This window comes from Ovis aries, chromosome 5 (genome assembly GCF_016772045.2).
Source record: "Ovis aries strain OAR_USU_Benz2616 breed Rambouillet chromosome 5, ARS-UI_Ramb_v3.0, whole genome shotgun sequence".
NCBI lineage: Eukaryota > Metazoa > Chordata > Mammalia > Artiodactyla > Bovidae > Ovis > Ovis aries.
In genome coordinates, this window is record NC_056058.1 from 43,909,045 (window position 1) to 43,935,382 (window position 26,338).

General features: G+C 37.6%; 1 protein-coding gene across 4 annotated transcripts in view; it reads left to right on the forward strand.

Moving 5' to 3' along the window:
* DDX46 (DEAD-box helicase 46) overlaps positions 1 to 26,338 on the forward strand; it is a 64,215-nt gene that overhangs the window by 20,320 nt on the left and 17,557 nt on the right. Inside the window, exons 13-22 of one of the 4 annotated variants that reach the window (XM_060415749.1) lie at positions 1,444 to 1,526; positions 5,422 to 5,586; positions 6,073 to 6,235; positions 11,695 to 11,888; positions 13,635 to 13,772; positions 14,097 to 14,246; positions 17,737 to 17,910; positions 20,028 to 20,246; positions 20,735 to 20,879; positions 25,068 to 25,141. In XM_060415749.1, the coding sequence (XP_060271732.1) occupies positions 1,444 to 1,526; positions 5,422 to 5,586; positions 6,073 to 6,235; positions 11,695 to 11,888; positions 13,635 to 13,772; positions 14,097 to 14,246; positions 17,737 to 17,910; positions 20,028 to 20,246; positions 20,735 to 20,879; positions 25,068 to 25,141 (1,505 nt within the window). Of the gene's footprint in view, positions 1 to 1,443; positions 1,527 to 5,421; positions 5,587 to 6,072; positions 6,236 to 11,694; positions 11,889 to 13,634; positions 13,773 to 14,096; positions 14,247 to 17,736; positions 17,918 to 19,475; positions 19,496 to 20,027; positions 20,251 to 20,734; positions 25,142 to 26,338 lie in introns of those variants that run through there. The other 3 variants (XM_060415750.1, XM_060415751.1, XM_060415752.1) reach the window with 3 other exon arrangements.

Below are 26,338 nucleotides of genomic sequence, written 5' to 3' on the forward strand. Positions count from 1 at the left end.
TTCTCCTTAGGAGCTAGTATTTTCTTACAATACTAGATAAATTAAGATATTGCAGCTTCAAGGACATTTATCTTTTGTAAATATTGCATGTTTTTAGCTCAAATATTGTGCTTTGTTAAATTATTCCCTATCAAAACTGTTACTAAACTGTTGACATTATTTAACTTCTGTGGAGAAAGGCCCTTCAAGATTTATAGAACTGGGCTTCCGAGACTTAAACCATCAAAGGTAGGTAATTTAAAGCTGTTCCCAATCGTGCGAAACTAATTGGGGCTGCACATGTTAGTATGGAGTACTTAAATATTAGAAAGCATTTATTTTGGCACATTTCTGTGTTTTTGAAGAAAATGCTTTCAAAGGTTTCCATTGTATATTCAGTATATATATATATATATATATATAGTAGAGTATTTAAAACTTTGAGTAGTGCATGTTTCTAATAGCATTTTGCTTGGATTTCTGTGTTCATTTAATTCTAATTCTACATGAAGTTGGTAAAGTGATACTGATATTGATAAGTCATTGTGCTTGTACAGCATATGAAATGTTTTGGGCTGAATGCTGATAAAATAATTCCTTGTTTTTTCTCAATGCTGCATTAAGTATCCTGAAATTCATCTTGATTAATTTTACCTTTTCCCTTTATCTGTCCTTTTGGTTTATATTTAATAACTGTTTCATACATATTTTTGCCAGGTGATTGAATCAACAATTGATAGAAATGCTTGTGTTAATCCTTTATAAAGGGTTTCCTGTGTATGTGTTTAGTTTTCTCTGGCTAAGAAGCCAGTTGGATTTATTTAAACCAGTGGGAGCGCTTAGTGAAATTGAATTTGTAAAGTGTATCTTTGTAATATAATATATTTGATTTCTTAAATTTTTGTGTAATATGTTAATTACCTAATGGTATTGAATAGCTTCTTACTATGTTTTGACATGCTCATTAGAAGCTCCTAACTACATGTAAGTAGGTTATGTACTACATAAAGTAAAGAGAGATTTTCTGCGTCTGAAGTAGTTAGCACTGGAACTTGCTTTCCACACATACGCTGTAATCTCTAATATGTTTTTTCCTAGGTGATGCTGTCAGATAATGGCTGATGTGGCTCGATGCTCCATCTCAGTCTTAGTTTTATGATGTGTTTTGGAGAGGGCTGTTTTCTGAATTTTACAGGTTCTTCAGGCCCTATGATGGTATGCAAGAGACGAGTTTGACAAAATAAAAGGGCCTCATATACCCATTGTCAGAAAGTATATACCATTAGATTAAGACATTGTAAACGAAAATTTCTTTCCACTGTTTAAAGATACTTAACTTGCCCCTCTGGTTAGGTCAGGCATTTTAGTTCCCTTTACAGTTTTTTAAAGTTTTTGGTAGTCATAAAATGAATTGTGACTGATTTTTAGTTTTCTTTTTGTCTTTATTTTTTTTCCTCATGTTAGGTCGGGTTACAAATCTTCGAAGAGTGACGTATGTTGTTTTAGATGAAGCAGACAGAATGTTTGACATGGGTTTTGAACCACAGGTATTCATTAAATTTCTTTGTGTTTCTGTCTATAAAATAAACCTTGTAATTGCCATGAGCCTGAAATATTTGTATGATTTCTGAAATTCTCACATTTCTTTTGTGTGGTAATACAGGGAATTGAGGATGTGGGGAATTGAAATAAATATTTATGTTTTGGATTCTTAAACTTTTCAGGATGTATTTCTGCAGTCTTTCCTAGGCATCATTGGTAAAATTAGTCATAATAGAAGCTTAAGCTTTCATATATTATGATTTTCACTGTACTTCCAAATGGCTTTAACTTAGGCTTTTCACTACCTCATGATCTGGATAGCACAGATTGGTTATATCCTCCAAATGTAAAAACTGAGGCCCAAAGCATTTGTCTAGCTTAGATTTTATGTTCTTAACACATGCAGTTTCCTTAAATATAAAATTTCAGTGATAAAAACTTAAAGCTCATTGTAAAAGGTGGTAGAGTTTTTTCTTAAGAAGAGCAGAATGAGTTGTCAGTGTGCTATGGATAACAAAATAATTTTTAAAAAATATTTTTAAATTTTATTTTTGGCTTCTCTAGTTGGGGTGAGTGGAGGCAACTCTAGTTACAGTGTGTAGGCTTCTCTAATAGCTCAGTTGGTAAAGAACCCACCTGCAATGTAGGAGACCTGGGCGTGATCCCTGGGTTGGGAAGATCCCCTGGAGAAGGGAAAGGCTACCCACTTCAGTATTCTGGCCTAGAGAATTCATAGACTGTATAGCCCGTGGGGTTGCAAAGAGTCGGACACAACTGAGTGACTTTCACTTTCCTAGGACTTTCAAAATATGTTTCCAAAGCTTGAAAAAATAAATTTGACATTATAAGACATATCTGAAGAAAATTGTGAAACTTACTGGAAAACATTAAAGATGGATTGACTGTGAAATTTATGTAAAGATCAAATACTAAAGAGTAATCCTCCTGAAAAAGATGAACAGGCTAGGGATAAGAGATGCCGCTTCTTGAAAGTCTGATTCCTTCCCAGTTTAGGATATAGTTTTCTTGAGTCTACTAAGTCAGGTACCACTTAAATAAAATGTTGTTGCTGTCACATCCTATCTTATTTCTTCTTCTTTTTTCTAAAATATTATTTATTGATTTATTTGGCTGCAGTGGGTCTTAGTTACAGCACATAGAATCTCTTAGTTGTGGCGTGTGGGGTCTAGTTCCCTGACCAGGGTTCACACTCAGGCCCTCAGCACTGGGAGCACAGAGTCTTAGCCACTGGATTACCAGGGAAGTCCCCTGTCTTATTTTCTTTGTTGGTTTGAGCAATTTTTTAAAAACCTTGTTACATTTTAATGGGTTTTTCAAGTGAAGAAAGTAAATGTCTGTGGGCAACCACAGTCTTTAACTGAAAATACTGGCATATGTTTTATAGCCATAATTTTGGCTGTTGGGTGGAGAATAGACTTCAGATTGGACAGGAGCAAAGGCAGGGAAACCTGTTAGGAGACAATTGGAATAATCCAGATGAGAGTTGAGAGATAATTTGGACCAGGAGCCCAAGATTTCCACATGCCTTGGGTATAGCAGCCCCTTTCATAGATATCACATCATCTATGATTAGAATGAAAACGTGGTCCTGCGTATTCCTGGCAAGACCTTTTAGTTCAGTTCAGTTCAGTCGCTCATTCGTGTCCGACTTTTTGCGACCCCATGAATCGCAGCACGCCAGGCCTCCCTGTCCATCACCAACTCCCAGAGTTCACTCAGACTCACCTCCATCAAGTCAGTGATGCCATCCAGCCATCTCATCCTCTGTCGTCCCCTTCTCCTCCTGCCCCCAATCCCTCCCAGCATCAGAGTCTTTTCCAGTGAGTCAACTCTTCGCATGAGGTAGCCAAAGTATTAGAGTTTCAGCTTCAGCATCATTCCTTCCAAAGAAATCCCAGGGCTGATCTCCTTCAGAATGTACTGGTTGGATCTCCTTGCAGTCCAAGGGACTCTCAAGAGTCTTCTCCAAGCACCACAGTTCTAAAGCATCAATTCTTCAGCGCTCAGCCTTCTTCACAGTCCAACTCTAACATCCATACATGACCACAGGAAAAATCATAGCCTTGACTAGACGGACCTTAGTTGGCAAAGTAATGTCTCTGCTTTTGAATATACTATCTAGGTTGGTCATAACTTTTCTTCCAAGGAGTAAGCGTCTTTTAATTTCATGGCTGCAGTCACCATCTGCAGTGATTTTGAAGCCCCAAAAATAAAGTCTGACACTGTTTCCACTGTTTCCCATCTATTTCCCATGAAGTGATGGGACCAGATGCCATGATCTTCGTTTTCTGAATGTTGAACTTTAGGCCAACTTTTTCACTCTCCACTTTCACTTTCATCAAGAGGCTTTTTAGTTCCTCTTCACATTCTGCCATAAGGGTGGTGTCATCTGCATATCTGAGGTGATTGATATTTCTCCCGGCAATCTTGATTCCAGCTTGTGTTTCTTCCAGCCCAGTGTTTCTCATGATGTACTCTGCATATAAGCTAAATAAGCATGGTGACAATATACAGCCTTGATGTACTCCTTTTCCTATTTGGAACCAGTCTGTTGTTCCATGTCCAGTTCTAACTGCTGCTTCCTGACCTGCATACCGATTTCTCAAGAGGCAGGTCAGGTGGTCTGTATTCCCATCTCTTTCAGAATTTTCCACAGTTTATTGTGATCCACACAGTCAAAGGCTTTGGCATAGTCAATAAAGCAGAAATAGATGTTTTTCTGGAACTCTCTTGCTTTTCCATGATCCAGCGGATGTTGGCAATTTGATCTCTGGTTCCTCTGCCTTTTCTAAAACCAGCTTGAACATCAGGAAGTTCATGGTTCACGTATTGCTGAAGCCTGGCTTGGAGAATTTTGAGCATGACTTTACTAGCATGTGAGATAGTGCAATTGTGCGGTAGTTTGTGCATTCTTTGGCATTGCCTTTCTTTGGGATTGGAATGAAAACTGACCTTTTCCAGTCCTGTGGCCACTGCTGAGTTTTCCAAACTTGCTGGCATATTGAGTGCAGCACTTTCACAGCATCATCTTTCAGAATTTGAAACAGCTCAACTGGAATTCCATCACCTCCACCAGCTTTGTTCGTAGCGATGCTTTCCAAGGCCCACTTAACTTCACATTCCAGGATGTCTGGCTCTAGGTTAGTGATCACACCATCATGATTATCTGGGTTGTGAAGATCTTTTTTTTTGGCAAGACCTTTACCCTCCCCAATTTCCAACCACTCACCACTGTCTACCTTGAAACCATCATTAATAATTTTATTCTTTTTTTTTTTTTCTTGTTTAGGCCATAAGAAGCCTATAACTCCCTGTTTTCTCTGGGACTCTTACACACTGACATAATTATTTGGACTGCTTAACAATATTTGCACCTTCGTTATTCTTTTTTTATCCTGTAGCTCTTATTACCATTTGTTACATAATATTTATCTACCATCATTAGACTGTAAGCTCCATAAAGACAAGTTTTTATTGCTTATTCCAAGCACTTAGAACAATGTCTGGCACATAATGGTTGCTCAGTAAAAATGGGTTGCGTAAAGGAAGGAAAACAGTAAGAGCAGTGAGGAATACTTGCATTGTTTGAAGGTCAAGACTATTGAATGTGTTGATGGATTGGGCATGGAATGAGCAAGAGAGAGAGTGGTTACAGATGGCTCCTAGATTTTGGGCAGAAAGCTGTAAGTGACTGGAGTTGCCATTTCTTCAGAAGGGAACACTGAGAGGAGCAAATTTTAAGGTGAAATCAAAGTAATATTCTAAGATAAGTTTCAAAGTCACTGAATAGATGTTCTCAAAAGTTCTTGGTACTTGTTTTCACCATCCTGTGAATTTTGAAGACTACTCTCACCATATTTATTTGTAATGTTTTCTCAGGTCATGCGCATAGTGGATAATGTTCGCCCTGACAGGCAGACAGTTATGTTTTCAGCTACTTTCCCCAGAGCTATGGAAGCCTTGGCTCGGAGAATCCTGAGTAAACCCATTGAAGTGCAGGTTGGAGGCAGAAGTGTAGTTTGCTCGGATGTGGAGCAACAAGTGGTGGGTACAATCCTTAGGAAACCCCCAATTCCCTATATGTTTAAGCAGTGTGTCATCCTTTAGGGATGACTGTGATGTAGGCAGATACTTCCTAAAATCAAATAGTATACATCAACTGCAGCTTTTAACATTTTACCAGATATATTTGAAGTTTCTATTCCATGGAACTGTTCATAAAGTTTTCCACCAGAAGTTGTGGGATGGTAGATACAATGTCACATACCTGTGTTATTTGGTTAATAGGATGTGAAGTTAAGAGTCAGAACAGATAATCATCTGTCCACATTTGTAAGCCTCTTAGTCTTTGAAAGTTAATTTTTATTTTTTTGGTCTTAGTGATTTACCAACTAAAGTCAACATTTTCCTACTGTTTCCTAAAGATACAGCAAGATGTCATCTATTTGCCACAAATAAAATGAATATTTTTACTCATGTAATGTAGTTGGATTTTCAGTCTATTGATGTTATACAATGTGTTGTTTTCAGATTGTGATTGAAGAAGAAAAGAAATTCTTGAAGCTACTTGAACTTCTAGGTCATTATCAAGAATCAGGATCTGTCATTATATTTGTGGATAAGCAGGAACATGCTGATGGTCTTCTGAAAGATTTAATGAGAGCTTCTTACCCTTGCATGTCTCTTCATGGAGGTAACATTTACTGAAATCCCTGCAATGGACTTAGGTTGGCCAAGCACTGGACTGTGTATTTCCTTTGTCTCAAACTTAGCACTAATTTTTTTTTCTTTTTCTTTTTTTAAACTTTTTATTTTGTATTGGAGTATAGCTGATTAACAAACAATGTTGTGATAGTTTCATGTGAACAGTGAAGGGAATCAGCTATGCATATACATGTATCTTTTCTCCCCCAAACTCCCCTCCCATCCAGGCTGCCACATAACATTGAGCAGAGTTCCATGCCCTTGGGGATAGTTAGGGAGTTTGCAATTGACATATACACAGGGCTGTATTTAACGTGGATAACTGGCTAGCACTAAATTTTATATCAGTGTCAGTTTTCATTTCTGACAGTTCTCTGTGGGTAAGCATTATTATTATTCCATCTCAGTGATGAAGAAACTAAGCCAACAATACATTGGTTTGACCAAATTCCATGACCAGCAATCATCTAAGGATAAATTGTACTTAGAAATTTTGATTCATGTTATATTTTTTCCATTGTACCATGCTGCCTAGAGGCTTTTATGATTACCATTGGCGCTTTCCTTAATTTCTGTGTAATATCGCCATTGTTACATATATGTGGGACTTGGAACACTAAACACATGGAGCAGAGACAGTTGAGTTAAGCCCACTTACCAGGTGTTCTGTAGTATGACTTTGTGACACACCATCCCCGAATTGAGTGGCAACAGTCATTTACTTTGCTTATGAATCTGCAATCTGTGTAGGGCTTAGCACACATATCTAGTCTGTCTTCCATGCTCTGTCTACTGGGCTGGCTCAGTTGGGGTTCCATTTCCAATTTGCCGTGTTTAGGCAGCTGACAGGTTGTACCGTCTTTTGACAGACGTCTCACTCCTATTGGCAAGGAGTCCTGACTTCCACTTGTGAGCCTCTGTGTGAGGCTGCTTGGCCAGAGGGCAAGAATCAGAAGCTGCCAAGATAGTTCAGGAGGATACCGGAGAGTGGTAGAACTTTTATTTCCACCATGTTCTATAGGTCAAAATAGTCACTAGACTGGCCCACAGTCAAGGAGATGGAGGCCTAGACTCCATGTCTTCATGGGAAAACGTCATTCAGTATGCAGAAGAGCATGTGGGATGGGACATGCGTACAGGCTCCCATACTAGGCCTCCTGTGGAATGCAGTTAAAAGGACTGAGGATATGTATTTGGTTAACTTTTAATGTTTGAAAATGACTCATTTTGTTTTCCTTTTCTTTTTAATTGGCTAAATACACATTACATAAAATTTGCCATTTTATCCACTTTCAAGTGTATAATTCATTGGCATTAAGTAGATTTACAGTGTGGTGAAATCATTTCCATTTCTATTTCCAGAAATTTTCCATCATTTCAAGCAGACACTCCGTATCTATTAAGCAATACTCAATTCCCCATGCTTCCCACCCTCTCAACTCCTAGTTACCTGTATTCTACTTTTTATATTTATAAATTTGCCTATTCTGTGTACTTCACTTAAGTGATATTTATCTTTCTGTGCTTGGTGTATTTCACTTAGCATAATATGAGTCTTTAAGATATACCCATGTTATAGCATGGATCAGAATTTTCTTTCTCTTTTAAGGGAAGAAATATAATATTAAATATTCCAGTACATATATATATGATATTTGCTTCATTTATTCATCTACTGATGGACATTTAGGTTGTTCGTCCCTTTGGCTTTGTGAATCATGCTACTTTGAACAGTGATATACAAGTGTCTGCTTGAATTCCTGTTTTCATTTATTTTGGGTGTGTATCTGGGAGTGAAATGACAGGTCACATAAGTGTATGTTTAACTTTGTGAGGAACCACTAAACTGTGTTTTACAGGAGCTGCACCATTTGCATTCTCATTAACAGTACAGTAGGGACTCAGTTTACCCACTGACTAGCACTTGTTAGTTTCAGTTTTTTGATAGTAGCTATGCTAGTAGATGTGAACTGGTGTGTCATTTGATTTGCATTCGCCTAATGACCAACGAGTTTAAGCATCTTTTTATCTGCTTCTTCAGTTCAGTCGCTCAGTTGTGTCCGACTCTGCGACCCCATGAATCGCAGCATGCCAGGCCTCCCTGTCCATCACCAATTCCCGGAGTTCACTCAAATTCATGTCCATCGAGTCGGTGATGCCATCCAGCCATCCCATCCTCTGTTGTTCCCTTCTCCTGCCCCCAGTCCCTCCCAGCATCAGAGTCTTTCCCAATGAGTCATCTCTTCGCATGAGGTGGCCAAAGTATTGGAGTTTCAGCTTTAGCATCAGTCCTTCCGAAGAACACCTAGGACTGATCTCCTTTAGGATGGACTGGTTGGATCTCCTTGCAGTCCAAGGGACTCTTAAGAGTCTTCTCCAACACCACAGTTCGAAAGCATCAATTCCTCGGTGCTCAGCTTTCTTCACAGTCCAACTCTCACATCCGTACATGACCACTGGAAAAACCATAGCCTTGACTAGACGGACCTTTGTTGGCAAAGTAATGTCTCTGCTTTTGAATATGCTCTCTAGGTTGGTCATAACTTTCCTTCCAAGGAGTAAACGTCTTTTAATTTCATGGCTGCAGTCACCATCTGCAGTGATTTTGGAGCCCCCAAAATAAAGTCTACACTGTTTCCACTGTTTCCCCATCTATTTCCCATGAAGTGATGGGACCAGATGCCATGATCTTTTTTTTTTTTAAATTTTGACTAGACCCATACTTAAAGCTTTCTTGCAATGGGTAACCTCTGAAATCTAAAAGAGGTTTCCGCGGTGGTTAACTTCTTTCATCCGGAGCTGGGCTGGCTGACTTCCGCTTCATGTGTGTACAGTTTAGGTGTCAGATAGTTGGGCAGTGTTTTTATGCACAGTTGGGTGTGCCTGCGCTGTTGTTCTTCCTGGGATTTATCCCCTCTTTTGTGGTCCTGAGTTTATCCTAACTTCTTTCTTCTGTTGCTTGTTGTCAGTAAGACCATGACTTCACTACCTGGGCTGCTCAGGGCATGCTCCCAAACAGAAAGTTTAAAATAAGTAAAATCCTATAAACTTAACCAATGCCATTGCATTCTTTCAGATGTAAACTCCCTTCCAGCTTCTGCTTGGCTTTTAGTCATTCTCTGGTCCCTTCAGGTAGTTAGTTCTTTATATTTAGAACTCATAGTTGTTGCCGCTGGATGGTTAATCTAGTAAGATTTCCCCCTATCTTGGTGGAAATGTGTATTTTTTATAGAAGTAAGAAAACTTTTTGCCTATAATCCCCTTCCTGTACTTCTGTCTCTTCAGCCAGAATTACTTCACTGGCTTATGCCTAATTCATTCATAGGCATGTGAAGAAGTGAAGTGAAGTCAAGTCGCTCATGTCTGACTCTGCTACCCCATGGACTGTAGCTTACCAGCCTCCTCCGTCCATGGGATTTTCCAGGCAAGAATACTGGAGTGGGTTGCCATTTTCTTCTCCAGGAGATTTCCCGGCCCAGGGATTGAAGCTGGGTCTCCTGCATTGCAGGCAAACGTTTTACCATCTGAGCCACCAGGAAAGTCATTCATAGGCATGGGAATGACAAATGGCTCTGAAAATATTGTCCTCCCACCCCTGAGGTCTCTGAGATTTTCAGGGTCTTCATGAGGTCCACAGTATTTCCATAATAGCCCACCAAGTTACTTGCCTTAAGAGTGCACAGGCAACCTGAGCACAGGAAGTTTGAGAAGGGCTCGTTTACACTGAACATTATTCACTTCCTGAGACTGAATTAGGCTCATCTTTGGTTTGATACTAGCTCAATTGGTAAAGAATCTGCCTGCAATGCAGGAGACCCTGGTTCGATTCCTGGGTTGAGAAGATATACTGGCGAAGGGATAAGTTACCCACTCCAGTATTCTTGGGCTTCCCTTGCGGCTCAGCTGGTAAAGAAGCCGCCTGCAATGTGGGAGACCTGCATTCAATCCCTGGGTTGGGAAGATCCCCTGGAGAAGGGGAGGTCTACCCACTCAACTGTTCTGGCCTGAAGAATTCCGTGAATTGTATAGTCTATGGGGTCACAAAAAGTTGGACACGACTGAGCGACTTTTCACTTTCACTTTGACATACGTGATTGTTAGTTGGGTGGATAACAAAATTGGGGATATGTTAAAAAGGAAGATGGTTAATGGTTGCTGCCAGTAACTACTAACTCTGTTCCGCATAGGAGATAACTTAATCTAAAGGAGAAGTTTTGGTATTTTTAAATTATAAACTTTATGTTATTATTCATTCCATTAATTTTTCTTGTGAGATTTTAGAGGTAGTATTGAGCTGCTAGTTTTTTTGACATAAGATCCAAATACTTTCTATCATTCAGTCTTTGAAGAGTACATTCAAAATTTTAGGTAATATAAATTAATACTGATAATATTTAGATGCTAAATGTTTGGTATATGTTAAACACAGGTTTTATATGAAATGTTCCATTATTTCTTGTTGCAAAAATGAATTTCAAGTTTTGAGAATTTATTGCATTCCCTTCTCTGATTACTAGAGATTCCCAGGTATCCCATCATAAGATATATTCGTGGCCTGGACATTTTATTATAGAACATTGTGATATTTTATGTTCTGCTTTGTCACTCATCCTGAGGCTGAGTAACACATTTTAAGAGCATTCCAGTCGGGTTCTTTTTAAGCAGTGCACTGTAAATGATAATCACCTAACTATCTGGTTAAGATGCAGAACCTGATTAAGTGTATAGTTTAGGTGTCAGATAGTTGGGCAGTGGATTCTGCAGTAGAATCTGAGACTGTGCATTTCTAACAAGTTCTCAAGTGATGCTGCTCCTTGTCTTTGAACCAAACTGTTAGTAGCAAAACTAAATAACCTGTAGGAGAAGTCAGAAGATCTGAATCCTGTCATTATAGGCTGGATGTACCTGCCTTTTTTTTTTCCCTTTGCCCCCATAACAGTTGTAGGTTAGGGATTCTAAGATTGGGCTTCTGCAGTTGTTAGCTTTATGTACAAGAAAGGGAAGAAAAGAAGGGAAGATTTGGTCTTGCTGTTGAATTTTCTTAGTCTTTTAAAATTTTTATTGAAATACAGTTGTTTTACAATGTTGTGTTTCACGTGTACAGCAAAATGATTCAGTTATATATTATACCTATTCCTTTTTAGATTCTTTTCCATTATATGTTATTACGGAATATTGAGTATAGTTCTCTGTGCTGTACTGTAGATCCTTGTTGGTTATCTATTTTACATATAGTAATGTGTATATTTTAATCCCAAACTATCCATACTCCCCTAACTCTCTCAGCACCCTGCAAATTTTTATTTTCTATGTGGTTGTGGTTGACATATGGTCAGTATAAGTTGGATATGTTCTTTACCCTGTGTTTAGCTTCTTTCCCTGAATGTCAGAGAAAATGGAAAATTTAATTTGAATATGTAGTTTTACAACTGTTTAATTCATTTGCAGGCATTGATCAATATGACAGAGATAGCATCATAAATGATTTTAAGAATGGGACCTGCAAACTTCTTGTGGCCACATCTGTTGCTGCCCGAGGCCTCGATGTGAAGCATCTGATTCTTGTTGTAAACTATAGCTGCCCCAACCATTATGAGGATTATGTGCACAGAGCAGGACGGACTGGAAGAGCAGGCAACAAAGTAAGAAGAATTGCTTTTAAAGTTGATTTCCATTATGTTAAAATATGAGTGTTTCTTTAGGACTTTAAAATACAGATAATAGGAGTTACAGGGAATCTTCAGAGTATGGGGATTAGTTGATGTCATTTATATACATACACATGTCTTAAGTGCTGTTAACATTATCAGATACCTACCTGTTCTGTATAGGCAGATAGTGTTAACCACTTGTGTCCCCAGAAAGGTATTTTCCCCACCTAAAAATTTCTGTATATACATTACACTTATATAGTTCAAGAGCGTTCATTACTTTTTTAAGAATATGGGATCATAAAATATACTCAGCCCACACCTATCACCCCTGTCCTTAGCCCCATACAAATGTATATTATTTCTTTTTTTGACACCTGTATTCTGTTGAGTATATAGTTTTAACTCATTGTTTTTGAAAGCAGCAGAATATTCCTTTGTTGGAAGCACTGATGGTGATATATTTGGTATTATAACCATGGACATTTCTATATACAAAAGCAATAATATTATTAATAGGTTAGGTTATATTTATGGAGTATTTATTAAATGGCCACCACTGTTTTAACTGCTCTGTGTATATCTTGTTTTATTCTCACAAATTCCCTTTAAGGTCAATAATATTACTGCTTTAAACAGATGAAAAAAGTTGAGGCACACTGATGTTATTTGCCAGATTTACACAGGTCATAAGTAGTAATGGCATTTATTCTTTTAACCTGAGTTATTCTTTGGATTTGGGAGATTTTTTGTGTAGTTAAAATTATAACCTTTTTGGGTCATATACAGTCTCTGTCACATCCTATGTGTATTTGTGTATACAATCCTAAAAACTGTGATATCACTTTAACTCATGGGCTGTATAAAAGTAGGCCAGGGGTCAAATCTGGTGACTAGGTGAAGTGAAGTTAAGCGACAGTTGCTCAGTCGCGTCTGACTCTCTGCGACCCCATGAACTATACAGTCCATGGAATTCTCCAGGTCGGAATACTGGAGTGGGTAGCCTTTCCCTTGGGGTTGATCCCTGGGTTGGGAAGATCCTCTTGAGAAGGGTAACTAGGTACTCCTGAAATAAAATATTAAGTATAGTTTTAAAATTTATAACAGTTCACTGGTAGGATAGAACATTTAATGAAGATGGCAGTCTAATGAAGATGGTAGTTTGCTTTTCCTCTGCTTACGACTCCAGATTTTACCTGAACCAAAAAACTGTTGGGGACATGTGAATCCTTAGGCATTAGAGAATTGCAGGGAAGTGATGTAGTTGACTTCATTTTTTATTTGAAAACGTATCAGATATACATGTCTGTGTATTTTTATTTTTTAATTGGTCTTTAAAGAATATGGGATGCTATATTCTAGGAAGTTAATAACAGGTTAGCTGGGGTAGAGGGGTACAGTAGGTAGTAGAAGAAAGGAATGCAAGCAAAAAGGGAAAAATAAGATGTTAAAATTAATACAATGCAGTTGTACGTTTATGTAAAAGTCATCAACTTATGTAATTTCTCTTTATGCATAAAGGAGTTAGAAATTTTCTAACTTATTTTTACAATAAATATTAAACTTAGATATTAAGGAATTTAGTAAGTCTCTATTGTGATCTTTAAAATTCTTTTTAGTGGAGTAGTGGAGTTGTCTTAGAGGGTATATTAGGTGACTCAGATTTCATCTGTTTGTTTTCTAAGGAGGAGTCATCTTGTTAGTGTTTTATCGCACCACCTTTTCATTGTTTGCTAGGGCTATGCATACACTTTTATCACAGAAGATCAGGCTCGGTATGCTGGAGACATAATTAAAGCCCTTGAACTGTCAGGGACTGCAGTGCCACCTGATCTAGAGAAACTCTGGAGCGATTTCAAAGATCAACAGAAAGCTGTGAGTTTTTTTTTTTACATAACTTTTATTATTTTTATACAATTCACTGTATTCTAAACCCTGAGTATTAATACCAGTAAATCTTGATAGAATTATTTTCATTTCTCTCTTTAGATAGAAAAGGAAAGGGGTGAGAACAAAAATCCTCTCTTCAACTTAGTATTTTTGTAGTGTACATACAGAGCTCTTGTTTTTTTCTCACATGCTAAATAAAATGTTTTTGTTACATTGTCATACCCCACCTTGAAAACTATTTAATTGCCATAAATTTCTGAACATTAAAGTTTTTATTATGAAATTAACTTTCTTGTTTTTCCTTGAAAGGAAGGGAAAATAATTAAAAAGAGTAGTGGGTTCTCTGGTAAGGGATTCAAGTTCGATGAAACAGAACAAGCTTTGGCTAATGAGAGAAAGAAGTTACAAAAAGCTGCTCTTGGTCTGCAAGATTCAGATGATGAGGATGCTGCGGTTGATGTAAGTATCGTTGTCCTAAAGCCTTATTCTTACCAGGTGAAGCAATTGTTCGTCTTGTACTGGAAGTCTTACCTTAGGCTTGTTTAGGTAGCAAATTACTGGAATCTTTTTGGTGGGTGTGCTTCTCAGTATTTTTTTTGTGTGTGTACAAATGTATTCACATATGCCTGTATTTTTGTATTTTCATAAAAATGAGGTCATAATGCTTTATAATTTTCTTTACAACAATAGTCCTATGTTGAAATCTTCCCTTTTAGGAAATTCACTCTCATGCTGGTTTTTTGGCTACATGTTTCATTATATGAATGTTCTACAGTATAAGCAATTAAATCCCTGTTTTTGAATATTTGTAAACAAATACTTGGAATATATATTTGTCATTATTTGGAGTATACTGTACTTAATTGCACATCCTTGAACACTTAACCTTGCACATTCATCAGATTAAGTCTTAAGGAAGACTGTATAAATGGAGTTGCTTAGTCCAAGGGAATATCCAAATTTGGTCTTAAAACGTTGTTAGATTGTTCTCCTGCAAGGTCAGTGCCAGCTTGCACTCACACTAATGGTGTTTAAGAGTGCCTGGCTCCCTGTATCTTTAACATCATTGGTACTAATATTGTTTGTAAATACTTCACAGTTTGATTATTATAGAACACCCTTATTAATAATTGTTGTTATTTAGTTGCTAAGTTGTGTCTTACTCTTTTGTGACCCCATGGACTGTAGCACACCAGGCTCCTCTGTCCATGGGATTTCCCAGACAAGAATACTGAAGTGGGTTGCCATTTCCTTCACCAGGGGATCTTCCCATCCCAGGGTTTGATAGTGAACATTTATGGCATGGTATTAAGTTCCATGTCCTGTGCCAGGTGCTTTACAGGGATTATTTCATAGACTTCCTCACAGTAGCCAGAGAAGTGGATACTCAAAGCATTCCGTTTTTATAACTGAGGAGACTGAGGCTTAGAAACAAATAATAACCTTTTCAGATTTGCATAGCTGTTTAAAGCCCATTTTCTTAGCTTACAGCATTGTTTGTAACCTAGTGAAAAGAGACCCTAAGGACTCAGCAAGTTAAGGGTTTCTTGGAGTATGCTGTGGAACCCTAATCCCAGGAGCTTGAGCTTGAGATGTTTTCATTATAAAATACTTTTGGAAAATCTGCTGGTATATTCCACTATTAATGGTATCCTGTCAATGGGTATGAAAAGACATTAATAAAATAATTTATTTTAATTCTGAATTCTTCCAACATATTTGATATTTGGTCATATAATTTTTTTTTTTAATATACTGCATTAAACCTTGGCTCAGAGCACAATTTAAGAATTCGGGAATTTAATCTTTCAGGAAATGACCACACTGGCTGTTAAGCACAGTCAGGAACCAATGTCTCCTATTAATTCTAGGCCTTTTTTTTACTAGTATACCATATTGGCTTAAAATTCAGTTAAGTCAATGTATTTAGGTCTCTGTTATGGTATAATAGATCAGTCCAAAGCCTAGTGGGTTACAATAAACATTTATTACCTACTCTTCCTGAGGGTTAGGAAATCAGGAACAGTGTAGCTAGGTGACTTACTTAAGGTCTTACTTTGGGTCTCATGAGGTTGCAGTCAAGCTGATGTTCCAGGCTGCAGTTATCAGAAGGCTTCACTGATGCAGGCCCATCTTCTTTCAGAATGGCTCACTGATTTCAATTGGTAGGATGCCTCTGTTCTTTACTCTGCATTTGTGTTCTCACAACATGGCAGCTGGCTCCCCAGATTGAGTGATCCAAGAGAGCAAAGAAGAATCCTTAGTACCTGTTATGACTAATCTCGGAAGTTATATACTGGCTTTTCCACTTTATTTTGTCTATTAGAAGCAAGTCATTAAGTTCAGCCTACATTAAAGGAGAGGCTCCACCTCATGAAGGGAAGAGTATTGAAGAATTTCTGGCTTTGTTTTTAAAACCACTTCAATTTTTTTGTTATTTAAACATTTTTTAAAAATCTCATAATAAAACATTAATTTTCCCCTTTTGTTAAAATCTTATTATAATTTTCATTAAAAAATTAGAGCAGTAGTAAAATGCTTTGTGCTTAATCACTCAGTCATGTCCCACGCTTTGAGACCCCATGCACTGTAGCCTGCCAGGCTCCTCTGTCCATGGGGATTCTCCATCCAGGCAAGAATACTGGAACAGGTTGCCATGAACTCCTCCAGGAGATTTTCCCAACCCAGGGATTGATCCCAGGTCTCCCACATTGCAGGCAGATTCTTTACCATCTGAGCCACGAGGGAAGCCCAAATAAGCTTCTACCTGAACAGGGACTTGAACCCTGGAACCTTGAACTGTCAGGTTAAAAGTCTGATGTTCTACCAACTGAACTATCTGGGCTCTAAATAAATTAGAATAATTTATTAAATTAAAAATTAAATTAATTAAAAGATTAGAGCAATACTAAAATAAATAAAGTCAAAAGTAAAGTTATCCCTCTTACCTAACACGGTGTGCATTCCCCATTCCTAATTTTGTGCATTTGTTTTGGATTTTAATGTCATGTATGCTATTTAAAGTGTTACTAAATTAAACGTTAGTTTGAAAGTAGTTGATAGCTCAAAGACCTTATTAGATAACAAATGCTTTAAAAAGAAGGTGAGTTGTCTGTTTCCATTTCAGTAAAAGTTCTTTCTAAATTAACCAAGTTAATTTTAAACCCTAAAAAAGTTTTCCTTTGCATTTGGGATTTGAAATATTAGCCTAATTCCTGCATATGAAGGGATTTGCATTCTTTATGTGGTAGAGTTAGTTTTCATTTGGGGGCAAAAGACATTTTTAAAAGGAAATGCTAATAGCTTATGAGATAAAGTGGCTAACCTGAGGATTACATGGTGGCAGTAGGACTCACGTGACTCCTGGAGAGCCAGGATTGTCAGTATTGCTCTTGATTTCATGGGGAAATCCACCTTCATGCCTTTCCTTCCTGGGTTCAAAGAAATAAAACAATAAAGGTTTTTCTCCCTGATTGTCTTACCTAGTTTTTTATGGTAAACCCAGTTGCTTTTTGGAGTTGGAAAGAATGTTAGGAGCCCTGCCTTGAGAACATGTTGTATCATTTCCCCTGGTAACCATTGGCTGTATTTTTAGTTGTCCACTGATCTTGAGTTATTCCCTTCTTCCAGCCTCTTTGATTGCAGTGTACATAATTTGGCCTCAAGGCCTGGGCCCCAGAGCAACTTGGCTGCATCCAATTGGCTGCTCTGTCTTGACAGCCCGTGTTCTTCATTTACTGAATTGGGATGTATTTTCTGTACTGCTCGGGAGTCTGCTGAAGTGGTTCTTGCAGCACTGTGTCTCTGTTTCTTTCTTTCTTTCCTCTCTCCCCTTCCCCCACTCTCCTCCCCTCACCTGTCCCCTTCTTCTTACCCCTCCCCTCCCTCACACCCTCTCTAAATTGGTATTTTTAATTAAATTTTTACTAATGCTTTTTTTATTGTTTAGATTGATGAGCAAATTGAAAGCATGTTTAATTCAAAGAAGAGAGTGAAGGATATGGCGGCTCCTGGAACATCCAGTGTTCCTGCTCCCACTGCAGGAAATGCTGAGAAACTGGAAATTGCAAAGAGATTGGCTCTTAGAATCAATGCTCAGAAGAATCTGGGCATTGAGTCTCAGGTATTAAGTAATTCGTTCCGAGTCTTAGTACTTTTTGTAAGTTATTTGATTTAAATGCTTTTTAGATTATATCAGCACAAGTGAACAAGAAGTTGTTTTAGATTTTGAGGTAATAAGCATTTAATTATTGACCTCGGTTGATTTCTCTAGCATGGTTAACTGAGGTCTTAATGCCTATTCTGGAAGGCCTGTTAACCATAGATAATTTTATAAAATAGTATTCTGAGTGACCTTACCAAAATCCTAAAGAAAGAACTCCTTTTCTTTCTTACTCTGTGTTTACTGGTGGGTTATTGAGCAAACAAACAATGTTGTGGAAGTACAAACATCCAGTTATATAACTCAAACTAACATGAGTTTAGACAATGGGAAACTGTTTAATATTTTACTTGCCATCTTTCTCTGTGAGTTTTTTGATTAACTTCATTTTTTTGTAGTTGATTTACAATGTTGTGTTAGTTTCTTTTGTACAACCAGGTGATTCAGTTACACACGCATGCACACGCACGCGCACACACACACACACGTATTTTCTTTTTTTAAAACTTTTTATTTTCTATTGGGATATAGCCAGTTAACAAACAATGTTATGATAGTTTCAGGTGAACAGCAAAGGGATTCAGCCATATATATACATGTATCCATTCTCCCCCAAATTTCCCTTCCATCCAGGCTGCCACATAACACTGAGCTGAATTCCATGTGCTTTACAGTATGTCCTTGTTGGCTATCCATTTTAAATACAGCAGTGTGTACATGTCCATCCCAAACTCCCTAACTATCCCTCCTCCCCTTCCCCCCTGCAGCTATAAGTTCATCCTCAGAAGTCTGTGAGTCTGTTTCTATTGTAAAAGTTCATTCATTTGTATCTTTTCTTTCTAGATTCCACATTAAGGGATATCATAGGGTATTTCTCCTCTGTCTGACTGACTGCACTCAACATGATACTCTAGGTCCATCTGTGTTCCTGCAGATTGCGTTATTTCATTCTTTTTAATGGCTGAGTAATATTCCATTGTACATGTGGACCACATGTTCTTTATCCATTCCTCTGTTGATGGACAGTTAGGTTACTTCCATGTCGTGCCTATTGTAAAATGTGCTGCAGTGAACATTGGGGTGCATGTATCTTTAATGATCATGTTTTTCTCTGGAAATAATGCCTAGGAGTTGGATTGTAGGGTTGTGGTAGCTATGTTTTTAGTTTGTTAAGGAACCTCCTACTATTCTTCATAGTGGCTGCACCAGTTTACAGTCGCACCAACAATGTAGGAGGGTTCCCTTTTGTTAATGTTGACAGTGTTTTTAAGATTTTGAGTGGTTGAGGACCTGCATGGCCCTGTGTCCAGTAGTTGTATACAGGTTCAGGTCTGCAGTGCTGAGTGGAATGACCAAGCTAGAGGCCAGTGGACTGACCTGATGAGTCAGCCACAGTCAAGGCTCGGAGCCTTGGGTCTTTGAATCCTTTTTAACCAGTGAATTACAGTGTTTACTCAAGCCTGTGCCCCTTGTGAAAGCAGAGATGCAGCACTTCACCTAAAATTCTCTTGTATTATTGTTACTAGTAACTCCTGTGAAATCATACGGCTGTAACTTTTCACTGTTGTTGGAAGAGCTTGAGATGTGAGTCATGTATTTCCCACAGAATTATCTCTGTATTAGGTACATAGTAAAATTAACTTCAAATGTAAAAAAAGAGTATGTTGTATAAAGACATTTACTATACTTTATAGAATGTTGGGTTTGTCCATGAGGGGAAGAGGAGTTCAGTGGTAGTAGTAGGCAAACATACTGATTCAGAGGAAACCCGTAATAGCCACAAGGTATGTAAATGATTTTAGAAATATTATACTATAGTTTATATCAAGAGTTACCTAATGATCTATGGCTCAGTAGAATTTTTTAATATAGAGTTGGGTATTTAGTTTTCACATCAAGTAAGGCAGATATATTAAACTTTCTGTTATAAATAATGCTGTTAAATTGCCCAGTGGGTCAGACTCTACATAAGAAAGATGCTTTTAGTTAGTGCTTTCCAGAGAAGAGTTTGTGGTGGGATCTTTGTTCTTGTCTCTGCCCTCATTTGAGATTTGACTGTAGGTCTTCTTTAACTGCAGGATGTAATGCAGCAGGCCACCAATGCCATTCTCAGAGGTGGCACCATCCTGGCTCCCACTGTATCTGCAAAAACCATTGCAGAGCAACTTGCTGAAAAGATAAATGCCAAGCTCAACTATGTGCCTTTGGAGAAACAAGAAGAGGAGAGACAGGATGGTGGACAGAATGAATCTTTTAAGAGATATGAGGAAGAATTAGAGATCAATGACTTCCCACAGGCAAGTAGCAGATTTAAACTTTTTAATTGAGTAGAAACCCTATTTTTAGGAGTGAAAATACCTTATTTAAAACCTGTGAAGGGGCTTCCCTGATGGTCCAGTGGTTAGCAGTCTGCCTTCCAATGCAGGGAATGGGGATTTGATCCCTGGTCAGGGAACTAAGATTCCACATTCTCTGGGTTACGTGTGTCCTCAGGCTGCAGCTAAGACCTGACGCAATCAAGTAAATAGATAAATAAAAAGAAAAAACCGTGAACATTTTAATGGCTGCTTTACTTTTTATCTAGATGGGGAGACAACACTGGAAATTTCATTTTTATGATTACATTCTAGGTACATTAGAATCTAAATGAATTTATGATGAAGGTGTTGATTAAAATTTTAATATTGACAATAACATGATTTAGCTAACCTATTCTTTCAGGACCTCAGGTTTTTTTATCCTGTTGTAAAGAGATGTCTTCTCCCCCAACTCTTTTCTTTCCTAGACTGCTAGGTGGAAAGTTACCTCTAAGGAAGCTCTGCAGAGAATCAGTGAATATTCTGAAGCTGCAATTACAATCAGAGGAACATACTTCCCACCTGGCAAAGAGCCCAAGGAAGGAGAGCGGAAAATTTACTTGGCAATTGAAAGTATGTACTGTTGGTTCGGTTTCCATCTTGAGTTTGATCAAAGTTGATAATAGATGTAATAGACCCAGAGAGAATATGAGGTCAGTTCTAGAGAGGACTGAAAATAAGGAGCACCTGTTAAAAAGTTTCACCTATCATTTGTGGTCTTTATTTAGAAGTTTAGTATATATAGAGGTGAGTGATCTTTGTTGGGGACTCTCATTTTTGACAGTTTGGTCAAATTTGAAAATGACTAAAAGAACACATGTATTTTGGAGACTAGTCCATTAAGTCCTTATGCTTCCGGTAAGTAGAACATTCTGGCCAAAGTTAAGGTTAGAAAGTAAATCAACTATATTAATCCCCTTAATGCTTGTTTACCCAAGCAGATATTGCCTCTAATTTTATGCCTGTAAATTCATACATGCCATTTTTAGAAAAACAGGACAATTAATACCACAGCTCAAAGGCTATAACTAATGTGTTATCTAAGAGTGATCAGGTGTGCTTTTTAACCTTATTTCATACATTCATAAATGAATTCAAAAGACAGTTTCTATTTTGATTTTTTTCCTAATGTATTATCTGTAACATAGTAGGACAACTTATCTCCTTTCTTTTATATTTAATTTTAACGTCTTTATAATAGATTTTTAAGAGTAGACCAGCCACAGCTTCATTTCACTTATTTCATGAACTAAATGTTTATTGAATACTGGTATGGGAGCTGTGAAGTAGCTTAATTTCATGTGTCATATAAATCTAGAGTCTGCCTACCTCCTGCTTAGATGGCTACAGTGACGCTACCTCCACGCCCTGTACAATCTCAAACACCGGCCTAGTCCACTGAATCATACACACACACAATACCTTTTAAAATTAATAATGATGAATTGCAGTAAAGGTATAAAACTCGGATACAGCCTGTATGTTTTCCATGTTATTGATAATCTACCGTTACTGTACAGAAGAGCCATACATATTTCAACTGATGTACAAAGAAAGTGGGTCCAGAACTAGACAAATTGCATTTTTTGGTTTGTGATTGTGACTTTGAGAAACTGGATCATATGTATTGATATTTCAGGTCAGGTTTTTAAATAGTACCCTTTTATATATCCTGAAAGACTTTTGCCCTGCCAGTGACTCAGTGTGGTTTTGAATCATGTGACACTGTTCCTTATTGCAAGGTAAAATGGGGATTGCTGGCATCTTGATGTTCAAGGAGAAGAAATTACATTGACATCTTTTCTGTGCTTGGAACTAGACAGCTCTCTCTTACTATTGTATTATTAGGCCATACAAGATGTCATTCAGTGAAATCTGATGAGAAAACCTTGGTAAACATGGAGTCATCCTTTTTTATTCAGCTTCAATATGATAGGTGTCATTTAAGCAAAACCAGTATTTTATTTTTTTGTAATAACATACAATATTTTAAGTATCTCTAAGATTTCAAAATCAGTACTTTAAGTTACATTGTTTTAGAGAGGTAAATCTGAGAGATTATTTTTTGCTTTGAAAAAGATTCCTCTGTAATTTATTAATTTAAAGGTAATTATGCTTATTTAATGTAGTATAATTAATGTATGCCAGGTTTAATTTGTATATAACTTTACCAGAACGCATCTACTGTACTACCAAATGAAGTGAAATGAGAAGCCCTCAGCTTCTGCCAACTTTTCTATCTACCTACAATGGTTCTGGGTGCTTTCCACTGTGAACTTGTACTTAGAAAGTAACATCTAATTTTAAAATCTAAGCAGGTCTTTCCCTCCCAATAACAAGATAATGTTGTTAAGAGTGAATCTTGAGAATTCTAGAGACATAAAGATGCTAAATAAGGGCTGGAGATTGGTAATTAAAATGATCTAAAGCTTTGAGAATTTTCATAGATGATTAGGTTTAAATGATCTTTTAGTTTTTGAAACTCCAACCAAATCGACTGAACACTAATGGGATGAAAACAGGTGTTGCAAGGGGCCTAGTGTCATCTGTTTCTAGTTCTGTAATTGGAGGGACCCCACTGCCTGGCTCCTTAGAGGCTCAGTGTGGCTCAGCAGCTCCAGGCCTCCCACCAGGCAGTGGGAAGGAGAACAGGAAGGACCTACGTGCCTAGCCAGCCTGTATAATTTATAGCCTGTTTTGTGACCCTCTCTTTTTACTGGTGGAGAATCCCTTAAAAGCAGCCAGAGTTGTTTTGGGACCAATGAAAGGAAATGCCTCTTTTTTTGTCAGCTTATAAACATATGTAACCCATTACCTAAAGAAGCTGTAAAAGTCGAAAATTTAAACCAGTCCAAATGGTCAGGTTCTAACTAACACAGGAAAATTGCTCTTCTGCTTTGAGCTGGGTGAGAGTATCATTTTCCTTCTTTTTAAAACAGCACAGAGCGTCAAGCTACACACCAACTCATGCCAAGTAGCATATTTTCCATCTCAATTTTGGGTTTTTTTATACTTTATTTCTGACTCAGCTCTTGATTCTACCCTTGGCTTCACATGCATCCACCTCTCTTCCCTTCCAGCACCCACAGCTTTAAAATGTTGTGGTCAATGGCTGGTGGAGGTGTGGGGCTTAGATTAGATTAGGTATGTTGCTGTGACTTCATAGCCATAAGCATGTCTCTTTTCTTCCTGTTGTTAAACTGTTTCTTCTCCCTCCTCCTTCTCCTCATCCTCTGTTTTCCTCCTCCTCTCCCCACAGCCCCTCCCTTTCTCCTTCTCTGTCCTCCTTGGGTTTGAAAAAGTTAATCATATCTAATAAGGGGGAGAATTTTCCCATTTCTTGTGAATCGCTTTCCATATTTGATTTTTCTTATAAAAATAATAAAACCATAGTTCTCTACATTACAGCCCCAGTTCTTTCTTCTTTGACATTCTCTCACTCCTACTTGCTCTCTGGTCTACTTCTTTGGTCCAGCGCTTTTCCTTTTATGGGTGTGCACCGAGTTCCCGCTCTAGACTTGCCTGCCTCCTGGCATCATCCCCTGCCTTCAAACCCTTCCACACCTGTCCTTGATGGAGCTCTAATCTCCACTTCCTCTACTTCTGCTCCTTGTTTCCATTGGTCTTACTGACGTTTCCAGCTTGGTGTGTCCCATGAGCTCCTCTGCTACAATGATGTCAGTTAACCGCCATCACTGCTAATAACAACACCTGCTCTTCCTCTTGGGTTCAGTATCTCCTTTATTACATTTTAGTTTCTTTACCTGTGACTCAACTCGTAGCATCTTACTTTGTTCTTCTTCACTGTTCACATCTAATAAAGAAAAATATTTTGTATATTCTACCTCAAAAATGTGCTTTCACGATGGTATGAACACAATCCTCTGAGAGCACTGAGGGAAGAAACACTTAACGCCACCTGGAGAAGTTAGGGAAAGATTCTTGGAAGAGATGATATTTAAAAGTTGCTCTGATAAGACTACTTCCTAATCTACTCACCTTGCTGTAATATCGTTCCAAGTTTGTTTTTCTAGTAGCCTACAGGATCACACGGAGCATAGATGAGTGCTTTGTATAATGAATCTCATAGTATACCACACATGGTGGGTGCTTCTTGAATTTATAACTGTACTGGTGTCTCCAGCCTACCTCATCTGTTTGGCTGTTTTGCTGTGTTCTTTCACACACTTTTTTCTTTCAACCATACTATACTTCTCTTAGTCTTCGGTCTTTAAACATGCCTTTCTAAATCTGTACCATTGCACGCATGATTGATTCCCTTTGTAAAATGCTTTCCCTGTCATCTCTCCTTCTTCAGCTTTAAGACTTTGTTCAGATGACACATTTCTGAAACATTTGCTGACTTTAAAGAATATAATAAACATCCGGTAAGTGTTTGTTAAATAACTGAACCTAGGAAGGTGTATTTTCCTTTTCCTTTTTCTTCTATTTTGGACAAATTGCAAATCATTTTTTCTTTGCATACCAATATACCAAGAACTTATAACAGTAGTACCTCACTAACCTTAACCCTCTAAGCACTAAACTCAGTGGTTACATTTGAAACTCTAAAAGTAATGATAAGAATAAGCAGCCGTGATACAGTGTAGATGATGTTCTACCAGGTATTGAAAGACTTTTCTTGGCAAGTAGTACAGTGTTCCTGAAAGTCACCTACCGTGTTTCTACTGGATCTCAATGAGGTGGATAAACATCCAGTGTAATTCCAGTAATATGAAGTGTTCTCCACTCACTCACCAGGTGCCAATGAGCTGGCTGTGCAGAAAGCGAAGGCAGAAATCACCAGGCTTATAAAAGAAGAACTGATCCGATTGGTGAGTAAAAACCTCAAGGACTTGTTTGTTCTAATCAATGTTTTATTTAACCATTTAGTATAAATACAGCAAAGCAGACAGATGATATAGTTTGATGAATTTTCACAAACTGAGCACACTGGTGTGATCACTGCCCAGGGGAGGAAATAGAGCACCTTACCAGGATCCCAGAAACTCTGCTCATGTTCCTCCTCGTTGTTATGTATCGCCCCCAGATGTGACTTTCTGACTTTCAACATCATAGATTAGTTTTGCCTAGTTTTGAACTCCGTGTAAGTGGAATCAAGTGCTGTGGACTCTTTTGTATCTTAAGTTCTTTCTCTCAACATGACTTTGAGGAAATCAATCCATGTTTTTACATATAGCAGTTATTATTTTTGTGGCTATATAGTAGTTAAGCCAGTGGATTTACCACAGTTAATTTATGGTTTAGATTTTGAGGTCATTTTAGTTTTGAGTTTTTATGAATAACGCTTCTCTGAACATTCTTCCACGTCTCTGTAGTACACTTCAGTATGTTTTTCTTTTGAGTAAATGCCCTAAAGTAGAATTGCTAGTTACAGGGTATGTATACTTTAGCTTTAAGTTGGTGTTGCTAAGTAATTTTTCAGAGTAGTTATATCAGTTTACATTGCTTTTGACAGTGTATGAAAATTTCAGTTTCTCTACATTTTTGCCACTGTTTTTAAACTTAGGTGTTTGGCAGTGTTTTAAACGTAGGTATGGACCTTTTATAGACCACCTTTCCAAAGGAAGCAGACACCTTCTTGTAAATTCTCCCTACAGTGTGTATGTTGGGATGAGGATCCTTTGAAAGGAGACTTTACAAAGAATGTGTTTTTTAGGGCTTTTCTAAAATTTCCCTTACAGAACATTTCTTTGGATGGATAAAAATAATTTAAAGAATGGAATGTAAACAAAGCAAGAGGAAAGAATAAAAACAAACTTTAAATCAAGTGAGTTTTATCGAGGAGTGATAAAAAAAGAATGCTACCACCATTAAGTTGGTTCAGAACCATTGTTAAGGAGTAGTCGAGTGAACACAGAGAAATGATTGTTAGATAGTTCTTTCTTTCTCACTAAATAATATTTTTATTTTAAATATTTGATAGTTGTACAAGTTTGTAAAGGAAATAACATGTTTTTTTTCCTTTTATTTCATTTTCCTTTTACTAATCATATACCTTTTATTTTTTC